Below are 12648 nucleotides of genomic sequence, written 5' to 3'. Positions count from 1 at the left end.
TCAAAAGGATGCATACCAGTATCTCTAAAGCTCACTAACTACCATGTTTTTTTCTCATTTGACTAACCTGTTCACAAACAGAAATGTAAATGTTGATATCTGTATTTTGAAGTTACCTACTATAACTGTAACTTTCTTGCAGAAGAACAGCAGGGCACAGTGATTTTTTTATGTTAAGCTAACCACATCCTGGCTCCAGCACTGAATTAGATAAAAGTGGTATTCATCTTCTCAAGAAAGTGAATGAAAATATTTCCCAAAATGTTGAACTACTCCTTTAATTATAAAAATGTGCAAAAACACATCAACAAAAGTGCACGTAGCCATTAATACAAAATCTTCAAATCAATCTCACCCTGAGTCGCATCATTTTAAAGGTCGGATGTAACAAAAAGCAAAACCCCCAAAAAATCTTACTTGTTCAAATACAAACTGTAATTGGACCAGAACTTCTTTGTAAAGATACAAAAATAAACCAGAGTATCAAAAAAAAGCAGTAATGCGTATTTAAAACCCTGCGAATGAAAGCTAAGTTAAAATGCTACTAGTATGGGGCCTTTTTCTTATCTTTATTCAAGAGTGTGGTCTTTTAATTTGAGAGCATGATTTATTGATTTCATGTTCAGATTTTGTAATTTTTTCCCTCAAAACCGTGACCTCGCACTTAATAGCCCCTGCTTTGCTTAGATTTGCTCTGCTTCTGCTCAAACTGTTTGTTTGCACTCTGCTCTGGTCTCTGTTTTTTTGTGAAACAACCCTGAATCCCCCAGCCAATTGAAGGCCAGATGTAGTGTTGACCAATGAAATGATTCGTACCTCCTGGCCTTCTATTGGTTGGGGAATTTTGACAGGGTTGTTGCACAAAAAAAATCCCAAAAAAGTGAAGAAATCTGAGAGCAGACGTTTCACGAGCGCACAGAAGCAGCCCGAGCGCGAGGAGAAGGGCTAAAGCTGAAGCTGGAGCAGGAAATCTGTGCAAGCAACAATAAATCTGAGCGCAAGCATACAGTTTGAGCAGAAGCAGAGCAAATCTAAGCAAAGCAGGGGCTATTAAGTGCAAGGGCATGGTTTTAAGGGAAAGAATTACAAAATCTGAACGTGAAATCAATAAATCATGCTCTCAAATCGAAAGACTGCGCTCTTGAATAAAGATAGGAAAAAAGCCCCATATACTCGACAGCCCTGGATTTCAGAATGAAAAAACAGAAGCAGTGTGAAAGACAGCTGTAGAGAGAGCAGACTAAAAGTGAGAAGAGACAGATCATTGCAGTGGGAATAGACTTTGAGAGAAGACGGATGGAGGCAGAAAGGTAAGATGTGTGGCTTGTAATGTGGCCTTGTAGCTGAGGTTTGGCCCTGTGTGTGTCCCCTCTGCCTGACCCTGCCTGCCATACTGAAAAGCCATTCAGAGCCTGTTTGGTAGAACAAATGTTGTACAGAGCGGAACATGCTTGGCTTGTCTGACGGTGTAAAATCACACTTTCAAAGCACCACTGCTTTCTCCATTAAAGTTTTCCATGGAAAACCAGCAGCCAAATTCCAGAATTCCCTGTCGAAGTGTCAAGCCGAGGCTGATTTAGAGCACGTATACAGTACGTATGTGTGCGTGTGTGTGTGTGTGAGAAGGAGAGACAGAGAAGGTAGAAGGGGAAAAATACAGAAGAGAACAGAGGAAAAGCTGCTGTTGTCCCGTTTTCCTAAACCACAGATTCAGAGTAACGAGCCAAGCAAGTGAGACAGAGCAAATCAAACAGCTAGAGAGGTAGGAAGAGAATGAAACGGCACATGGGTGTTTCAGGGTGGCCCACCACTGCAATGTAATTATCATCACTGCTTTTCAACGTAGCATTAACCTTGCACCGGCGTTTCAGCGGAGAGGGTTTCATCAGAACAGGATGCGCCTGGGACTTTCCACCTGAGCAGACCGAGAAAGGAGCAGAACTTGTGCTACTACAGCACAATGCGGACATTGACTCACACCTCTGTCATAGCAGTGCAACGTGTGGGCATGTAGCATCAGGATTCATTAAACAGCTGAGACCTACAAGAAGTTACTGTACATTGTTTAGCGCAGGATGGATTTAGGTTAATAGGCGTCTCTGTCTTTGTGTACGGAAAAGAAGCTGACTCCATGCGGTTAATTTAATAAGTTTCCCCCGCAGTCATCATGTCTGTGGTTCATTGACAAATACCTGAGGCATGCTCTGATGATGTCAGAGTGTGTGTTGATATAGTTGCTATGGCGACAACTTCCCAGACATGAGGTGTGATGTCATTCTGATGACCTTGGGGTTTTATTTTGAAGATTTCATGAGCATCTGCACCAATCAACACAGCGCAGACAGTTAAAAAAGCATGAGCGGTGGTGAGGGGAAAGAGTCGACATACAGTACAGACTCTCAGTTTTTTTTCTCTTACGTTAATGCTAAGTGATAATTTATGACTAATCTCACAGACAAGAGGTCAATCAGCTGTCTGTCTTGGACCTGAACACTCACCTGCAGCTCCAATTCTCGTGTCACTTTTCTAACTTTACGATAGACCATCAAACTACCGAGCCAAGACTCATTTAGTTAGACGGAAATCTGCACATTTTTTCCACCCGCTTTACATTTTCCATTGTGATTGAGTGTGTGAGCGTTTGTGTGCCTGTGCGAACGAGTATGAGAGAGACATACAAATGGACAGAGAGAGAGAGAGAGAGAGAGAGAGAAAAGCAGACTCCTAACAAAAGCCACATGTTAAGCATGAGGCAGCCGTCCAACTACAGTCCGACACTCTGGTTCAGAGCGCTGTGGCTCTGGAAGACAGCGAATACATGCAGGGCCACTTTACACCTCTGCTGAAATGCATATAGTCTACCTGCTATATTCAATTACTTTGTGTGAAATGTGTGCATGGCTCAGTTTTATCTAATAAATCATATGAATGGGAGTGTATTGGATCCTCTTCAGCCCTCGTGAGACGTATTTTTATATCAGATTTTTTGGGAAAAGGTAAAAAGGCCTGGGCAGCACATAAGACAGTTTGGTTGTGGTGATAAATTTCCATTTTTATATCTAACTGATGTCTTTGTAAAAGCTCTTATGGGTGAAGTTGGAGCTGTCTGCTCTAAGGCTCTGTTTTATGTGCACACACACATGCGGCAGGACATGTATAGCAGCACATAAACACAACTTTAACTTTCCCTTTGCACCCACTCTTGGTCTGTGTATGTTCCACTCTTGACTACCAGAAGCTCTGCCCGCAATTTCTCTTTCTTACACTCATGAATCACTCAAGTTACAACTTCAGTAACATCTGAGACACTGGTAATTTTGTGTTTGAGCGAACGAGCGCATGATCCCCATCCTCTTTTCCCTGATGATAGAAACCTCCCCCTCCATCCCTCTGACATCTTTCCTGCCAACATTAAGATCCCTCTGTGCTTGATCCAGCTGACACAGATGGAACAAATGGTGAGCACAGCACAAAAGGAGACAGAAAGGCTAAGAGAACGAAGGAGATATATTTACAGAGATGAGTGGGTTACACACACACAAGGGTTATGAAATGGTGACAGTGACTCATGCACGCTTTCTTCCCTGGGCTTTCCCAAACTTTTTCAAGGGCTTCACTATTCATAGTTCGCAGATGTGTCTCTTGTGAGTATTCAAGAACATTGGATTTTTTTGTGTGTGTGTGAAAAAAACAGAACATTGAATTTAATTGTTTTACAGGGAATTTGGTGACATTGAGAAGCTTTAGAGGAATCGTCAGTCTTACCTTTCGACCTGCTTGGCCAATCATTCCAACCGGGCCAATAATCCCTGTGTCTCCCTGGAATACAAAGCGAGAGTGAAATTTAAGAAATTTAAATGTCTGGTTGCACAAATCGTAGTTATAAATGTGGTAGGTGCATGCAAAGCAGGATGTCGTTATAAATTAATGTAGCATGTAAGAAAAGGAGGCATTTAATACCTTCTCTCCTTTAGGTGCTGGCCCAGGTGAGATGCCAGGGTCTCCTTTTCTCCCCTAATAGACAGAGAAACACAAAGGACAACTTTGTATGAGTGAAAATTACCAGCGTCATTCAGCGATTTCAATCTGTGACAGCATTTGACTAACAATCACATTAACTAAAACATTTCACGGACCGACACGTTTCATTTGGACTGCACAAATTTGCCTCTATACATCACGTACTAGACAATAGGAGGCTGAAATTGATGAAAAACAACAAGATTGAGATATAAAATGACTGATAAATTGCAGTATAAAAACCAGTACAGATGTTTTTCCTAGCCGCATTGTGTGGGCCCCTCCAGCGTCACACACCAAGCTTCATTGTCAGCAGGTAACAATAACGGGGCTTCAGCACATCAAAGCTACGGATGGGAAATTACGCCGACTCCCTCTTTCACCGCCGCGGGGACCCCTGCTATTTACAACTTTTTCTCATTTATTTAACGATGACAGAGCAAAGATCGGGGCGCACCCCTCGGCATCAAACACTTCAGAGTCATTCTCTCAACACACCTGACAGGTAGAAAGAGCCTGATCTGCACCAGTCTGCCTAGCATTTACTGAGGCATTCAGCACGGCGGGGTTTGCCTAGTAGAGTTTGTCTAAGCACTTTTTACTGATGATCATTCCATTTGAGTCCCTTCAAGGCTCTTGAATCTGGCATGTTTGAGAAAAACTGACATTTTTTAAAATTATTATTATCTAAAGATGATTTTGTTTGGCATTTATTTGCCTTTATTTGATGGTGAGAGAAGAAATACAGACAGGAAAAGCGGGAAAGAGTGAGGGCGACCGAACCGGGAACGTTGCAGTTATATGGAATGCGTTTTAAAGGGATTTTTTTATTTATTTATTTTTATTATTTTTTAATACGCAGAGAGTTTGATGAGAAGATTGATTCCACTTTCATGTCTGCACAGTAAATATGAAGATAGAGCCGTTAGCTTAGCCTAGCATAAAGACCGGAAACAGGGGAGAACAGCTAGCTTGGCTCTGTCCAAAGATAATAAACCCCCCTACCCGCACCTCTAAAACTCAAGTGTAAGAATTAGGTGCATAATGGTGGGGAGAGGATTGTAAAAAATGAAGAATTTAACAGAAAAAACAGAAGGAGTAATATAAATTACATCAGGGAGATATGGACAAACACAGTCCCTATGGTTGACCCGGGGAGATCAAGGCTCTGGTGATGGGGGAGGGCAGTATGACCGCATGCAGCTGCGCAGTTGTCATTTATGCAAGGCATTTTTATATGCACTTAAAATACAGGTATTGCTCCTCGCTGTGTACCCTGAGTACACAGAGCCAGAGGTCAAGGGTGTTTGCTGAAGCATACATCAGCGCAGACAATTAGGTGAGGGATGCAGAGAATTTGTCTTGGGAAGGGTCATCTCCTGTTCATGCGTTAAAATTCGACAGTTTTATTTGGAGTTCTCACTTTCCGTCTCATAATGTCTTTCCCTGGATAAATCACTTGGGGTTCCCCTGGTGTCTTACTACCTTTTTCTCCCCTCTCTGCTTGGATTGCAGAACAAGCACACAGACTCATGTTCATTGTACACAGAAACAGCACATAAATGCATATAAACACACAAAGACATTTGAGAATATCTTATAAACACAAAGAGCAGATCTCCAAGAATCTCAAAAACCTAAACAAATTTTAAATAGAGAAATCCTAACATGTGTTTAAGTGATACAGCTCCTTATTTTCGTAACATAAACTGCCAAGTTTGGCTGCACTGCCATGAACTTTTTAGATGGCCCTGCAGATTCTGCATTCATAAAACTCTATTACCTATGTTGCTCTTTATTGATTCCAGCTCATATGGAAAAACTAAAAATGTAACACATCCTCATAGGACTGTCATTCCAGTTTGAGGCAAGAGAAGATCATAAATGTTTTATTAAAGGGAACATATTGTAGAAAGGGTTATTTCCATTTCTTTTTTGTTTATAAAGCAGGTCTACCTACTACATAAATACTGTGAAAGCATCATAACACTCAGTCCACAGAGAAATGCACACAGCCTGTATTCAGAAACGTGTGCCAGCAGCGAGCCAGCAACCCGCAACTCCAACAGGACCCCCCCCCCCTCCCCCCCCGCCCCTACTGAAAGAAACAAAATATGTTTATTTATGTTTATTTACCTAATTTATGTGCACTTGTTCAATTCAGTGTGAGAGTCCCTACTGCTTTTTGCTGTCATTTACGGTTGCGCTACTTTCTTTCTTCTCCTCTGCTCTCTGTGTGCTACAATCCGTTATCTGCGGTTGACGAGCGTCATTCATAAAACAGTCAGCCAATCAGAAGAGAGGGGAATTGGACAGACACAAAACAACCCGTTTCAGGCTGAGTGAGGCATCCATGGCTTGTATAACTGGGTACTTTTTGACCATAAAAACATGCAAGTGTTTGTAAATAGACCACGAAAATGAAAATAATAAAATGGGAAAGGGGCATAATATGACCTCCTTAAATTATAGAGACAGGTAATGGTTCAAAGTGGAAAAGTCAACAAGGGTTTTGGGTTCTTGGCAAAAAAGTGAAAGGCTTACTTGTGATCAAGAGTTAGACTAAGAGTGTGCATGCGTAAGATACCTTGAGCCCGGGTGGACCAGGTCGGCCAGGATTTCCATGGGGACCAGGGGCGCCCTGTGGAAAAGCCAGAAAAGAGGAAAACATCATCAAACTGTGATTGAGATCTTAATCAGTCTTCATATTGGGATAGAGCTGATGCAGACTGCGGCTTTGCTACTGTTAGTGAGACCAGAGGGAGGATGGGGGCAAAGACTGTCTGGAGAACCTCAGAAGCCTTCATGCTACTTTAACCTACTTTCCTCCACATCAACTGTTTGTGTGTGTGTGAGTTGGGTGGTGAGGTATTTGGGTTTGGTGTTGGGGGGTAGAAGCTTACGGAAAATGGGGCTCTGTGGAGCTGTTTCGCCATATGGATGTGGTTTTCCTGCCCCCTGTTGCCTCACTCTCCAACCCCCCGACACACACACACATATGCAACCCACGCAAACACACATTTGTCAAGCATCTTAATGAGTAACGCAGATCATCTCGTAGCACAACATTTTGAATTCCTCTGCTAGTGTGTGTTTCTGTCAGCGTCGGCTGTTGCTGAGGAAATGAACAAAACTGTGTCTGAAAACAAACAAAGTGAGATCTACAGTAGCAGCATATTGGTAATGTGAACCAACTCGGCCTGTCCAGCGGCCCCCATGGGAAGGTTTAGCCACAGCACTTTGGAAGCCAGAGAATGAATCTACATCAATTTTTCTTCACTTTAAACAGCAGCTGTCAGACAGAAGCACAGAAGAGTGTTGTTGTTGTCGGCCTACGTCTCCGCCACCCATCTATCGGTCTATCTGTCTGCCTTCTCTTCTTCTGAGTGACTTTTTCCTGTGAATCTCTGACCTCACTCCCGTGCCCCACCTGGTGTGGCACCCATGGGCCCCTCACTTTCCCTCTGTACTGGGTCAAGGGTCGAGCGAGTCAGAGAGGGCGGAAAAAGAGCCACAACTGCTTTAAGAGCCGGGTCAGCGGGTTTCACTGAGGTGAGTCAAAACAAATCAGGAAACCATTATGGTGGTGATCTGGTCTGCAGCATCAAAAAACAACATCTACAACATCCAGACAGGCAGCTGTCTATTATACCACAGAGAAAAAAAAAAGGTAATCTAGGGGTTGAGCTACAGCTCAACAAAAAAGCCCTTTGAGCAAAGTTCAAAAACAGGCACATTGGTCGGGTGCAGACATGACAACATAAATGCCTTTTACTGTAACTTCCTGTCAATGGGTGCTTTTATGACAGTCATGTCTGATTCACTTGGAGAGATTGTCAGAGACAGAACTTCTCATGAATGAACAGGACGTTACTAAGCATGTGTAAACGTGTTATCTCTGATGTGACTCACAGAAAACTCAGGATTTCCACATAGACAAATGATACTAAAGGTTTTGTATATTTTTCTTGTTGTCAATTAATCTTATGTGACGAGCCAAACCAACAATGAATCGTACTTACAAGTATTGCGTGTGTATCCAAAGCCTGATATATCTTGTTCCTCTGTGCCGTAGACCTCTGTTGTCCAAACTATTAAATGTCAATGAGCTGCACTGTTGAACTGGATGACATGTTACTTCATTATAAAGAGTTTGGACATGGTAGTTTGTTTAGAAATGGCGTCAAAAACTAATAACAGCGATCACATTTTCATTCTCTGGAGATTAGTTCTGTGTACAGCAGACGCTGAGCATGTGCGGGAGTGCGGTTCTGTTTACAGTGCTTCATTCTTGACTTTGTACTATGTTGTTAATTTCTCAAAGAACTTCAGTACACACAGAATGACCATAATCTTTGGTATGGCTCATTGACATTTTTTTTTAATAGTTTTTAGACAACAATGGAGGTCTGCCTCACAAAGAAATATGATATATCAGGCTTTGAATACACAAACAATACTGGTTTGGCTCCGTACATGAGATTTGTTGACAATAAGAAGGATATAGAAAATCGCCAGCCATATCCTTTTAAAAAAGAAATCTAATAGTAGTAATGTAATGTAATTTGAAGACATGGTTTTCACAAAATCTGGAACATTCGGAAGTCTGATCTGTTTTTTATTTGCTGTGTTTTACATTTGTGATATTTTCATTCCAAGGAAGTTTTATTGATCTTGGCTCTTCTCCTCCCACACTCTCTTCCCCTTTCATTTTGTTTGCAGCTGGCGATCCCTCGAGAGTTAGTGTGTCCAGACAGTGCTAAGGGGCGCTGTTGTGCCCAAAATAAACTTAAACAAACTAGACATGTTTGAATTACATGCTTCAAAATTAACCCCGTGGTTTACCGCAGTTTGGGCAGTTTGGGCACGGGCTGGCACCGACATTTGGTACTGTGCTCTCTTGTCTCCGTGTTTTGTCCCTCTCTCTCACAACAGGTGTCTAATTAGAGAAGGCGAGGGTGGGGTGCACACAAGCTGAGGGCTATCAAATGAAAAACCACCAACCTCTGAACAGTGATGCAGGACGTTACTGTGGTTCCTGTGGTAATAACGCTGCTAGCTTTGTCCATTTCATAGTGATTCTAAGTTGAGACAAAATGGTCAAAATCTAAACAAATGATAGCTCCTAATGTTTCATGTTACCGTAACTTTTGTGTTGCCTCTTCTGAGGTATATAAATATCTGTGCTTGAATCTACAAAATTTTATATCAGCACCATAAGTGCAACTTAAAACCAACCAGGAAATACTGTATATGTACTTAGTGGATCTTAAATCTGGATGCATGACATCGCTCCCAAGGTTACATTCCCACACATAATATTTTAGACGCAGCCTTTTAATGGGCTTTGCTGTAAACACAGTCTGAAATTCAACACTAGCTCGTAAAGATAGTTTTAATGTACAGTATATAAAGATAAAAGAGATTCTGTATGATGCTGTGCCAAATGAGAGCTGAAGGGTCAAAAACTGATTAACTAACATTAGATCAAGAGAGCAAGTAAAACCCTTGGACGTCTTCATAATTAAAGATCGCGGTTTGCACACACACAGTAGAAACTTGGCTTCTGAGGAATCAGGAAATCATTTCACTGTTCGTTAAAGTCGCAACAGCATGCCTCGCCGTTGCTGAGTGAAAAGAGCAGAATTTGCAGCCCGATGCCACATAAATTACAATAAAACTTCATAGTAACAGAAGCAGACAGGGCGAATGAAGCTGTACCAAAGTTTTTAGAGCTAAATACATCATGTGGTGACCAGAGTATATGAAAAAGGAAATATTAAATTATCGATAGTGTTATTTAGGCATTTACAACAACACCAATAATAGCTCATAATGGCTATGACAAGTTTGAAAATTATGATGGAAACCTAACTTAAAGCCAAACATTTAGCCTACAATCTGGCATTAAAAAATGCATTATAGCGCCCGAAGGGGAATTGCAAAAATAGTGAATTGAAGCATAGTCTGTGCGTTTTACTGTCCTGGAGCTTATTACAGTAATGTTCCAGAGGAGAGGTCCATACACACAGTTTACATTGGGGATTAGACAGACCCTTAAAAAGCTGCTCTGTCACCTAGCGTTACCAAAACAGGCCAACACGCTACCCTGAGCAGAGCTCAGCACCTCTAATCATTTGACATTTCTTTACATTGACAGTTTTCCAGGTTGGTTTTCAATGAGAAATATCCATCTGGGACCTGAATTAGCTTTAAGTGTAGGTGAAGCAAGGCGGTGGAATAAGGTTTAGTGACAGAGGAGCGGTTTTGGAAAGGAAGCAAGAGGAAAGATGGGCGACAGAGATTTTTTTTCCACCCAGACAAAGACCCTTTTGACCCAGCAGGCTCCAGACATATATGCAGTCAGCCTTCAAATAGATACAGGCCTGTGTAGCTGCGATGCATCCACCACACGTTTCCTCTCACACCCTTCTACCACCGTCGTCATTATACACCTACAAACAGACTCACCCTGACTATTCGTGGGCACCAACTCCTACCAAGAGCTTTCTGTACTGACATCGGTTGCCACAGCGACGGCGTCTCACACTCACATGTGTGGGATCAGAGGTCAAGGTTCATGGGTGGTGCTTGGTGGGCTCAATGGTGCTCTGTGTGTCATCATACAGACTTCCAGTAATCCAAGGCTACGGAAGGTCATGCAAAAAAGTGGCAGAGCTCCTAACGGCTCTCTCTTCAGCAAAAACCTGTGACTGGAATTTATCTTTTCACGTAGAAGATGATGCTTATAATCAAATTATGCTATGCCACCTGTGAGCCTGCAGCCAAAGAAACCTGCAGCATAAATTCAGATTTGGAGTTCATTATTTCAGTGATCAACTAGTGAATTTCTTTTTCCCTCAAATTGAAACCACACTCTTATCTGGGGAGAGTTTGGGAAACGTGTTTATGAGCACATGTTTGCAAGTGTGTAAGTATATGCGCCTCAGTGTTTGTGCACACACACACACATGGCATGTGTACTCGGTAGATCTTAAATCTGGACGCATGACATCACCCCACACAGAATATTTTAGACGAGCCTTTTTAATGGGCTTTGTTGTAAACACGGTCTGACTTTCAACACTTATGATCAAATCGTACTATGCCACCTGTGAGTCTGCAGCTAAAGAAACTTGCAGCATAAATTCAGATTTGGAGTTAATTATTTCAGTGATCAACTAGTGAATTTCTTTTTCCCTAACTGAAACCATACTCTTATCTGGGCAGAGTTTGGTAAACATGTGTTCATGAGTACATGTTTGCAAGTGTGTGAGCCTGTGTATATGCGCCTCAGTGTTTGCACACACATGGCAGCAGCAATTAAACTTGATAAATGCTTTTGTTTACAGGAAAGCAGCATAATATGTCTTTCTCTTTATATAGACAGGTCATAAACACAGCCACATATGTCTGTGCTATGCTGTGTGGGATTCGTGTTGTAGCGTGTATACACTTCTGTGTGAGTTCTGATGTGTACTTGTGCATGTGTTAAACAAAATGACTGTGAGGTCAGAGTCAGACACTGGCGGCGTGTTTGCAAGTGACCTCTGTTAGAGCGGCATCAAAACCAATGGCCTTTACAAGTACTTTTTTATTGAAGAGGCTTGTTTTCATTGTTTGCACTTTGCAAACCAACCATTTTCACTGACAATGCCACAGGCAGCTCAACAGCTGGTTCGCTGTGGCTGACAAAGGCCGCGTCTAAGCCACCAGGATGTAAATCAGTGTGAGGTGATTAGTTGATACATACGGCTTATGAATGAGGTTTGGGACAAACATAAAGGCTTTACTAAGGACTTTTTGGGATTTTTTTTTGTCCAAACCCCTTTCAGGCTCCAACTGAAGCTGGAGGAACTGATTTTTCAGTTAATGTGTAAAAAAAATTATCCAGTTAAATATGGGTTATATTTTCAGAATAGCTGCTGCTTTGTTCTATAAAAATAGTTCCACGCATAATCATACTTATATAATACTTGGCTTAACTACGTTCAGGGCAGCTCTGTACTTAGAATTTTCAAGCCCAATTAAAGTTTTATTCCAGATAAGTTTGATTTGGATCTTAAGAAATCCACCTAAGCGGGATTGATGTTGTGGAACTGCAACGGGAGAGAGACGGGATGGGAGGTGCTGCTGAGGCTTAAATAGCTTTAATTAGAGCCAGACAAAGACCTCCTTATACATCTATAGTGGTGGGGGATCACAGAGACTTTAGCTTAAGAGTCTCTCAGACACAGACAGACGCAAACATTAAGTAATAATTAAAAAACACACATGAAAATACAAAAGCACATGCATCCAAAATATGCATGCACGTATACAATTGGACATGAAGCATCAATAATTTATACTTGATGTATTTATATGATTCTGTTGTCTGAACTGGGTGGGTAATGTGTAATGTTTATCTAGTAATTAACAAAGAACCAGAGGCTTATCCAAGTCTGTAACATATATAAAAAGAAACAAGCTGGCTGTACCTAGGCACAGTGGTGTTTTGAGTTAAGTGCTTAACATCAGCATGCTAACAGGCTCACAATGATAATGCTGACATTTAGTGCTAAACACAGAGAGCAGCTGAGGTTTGGTTGGTTTAAATAAATAAATGTGGTTGGATTTATTTGCTCA

The 12648-nt window shown here is 41.7% G+C and overlaps 1 protein-coding gene across 1 annotated transcript in view; it reads right to left on the bottom strand.

The window, feature by feature from the left end:
• col27a1a (collagen, type XXVII, alpha 1a) overlaps nucleotides 1-12648 on the bottom strand; it is a 77116-nt gene that overhangs the window by 47600 nt on the left and 16868 nt on the right. The window contains exons 5-7 of the mRNA XM_042395632.1: nucleotides 6608-6661; nucleotides 3961-4014; nucleotides 3766-3819 (exon numbers count right to left, since the gene is read on the bottom strand). Of these exons, the coding sequence (XP_042251566.1) occupies nucleotides 3766-3819; nucleotides 3961-4014; nucleotides 6608-6661 (162 nt within the window). The remainder of the gene's footprint in view (nucleotides 1-3765; nucleotides 3820-3960; nucleotides 4015-6607; nucleotides 6662-12648) is intronic.

This window comes from Thunnus maccoyii, chromosome 19 (genome assembly GCF_910596095.1).
Source record: "Thunnus maccoyii chromosome 19, fThuMac1.1, whole genome shotgun sequence".
NCBI lineage: Eukaryota > Metazoa > Chordata > Actinopteri > Scombriformes > Scombridae > Thunnus > Thunnus maccoyii.
Note: the sequence above shows the minus strand (reverse complement) of the source record. Positions and strands in the feature narration are given on the sequence as shown.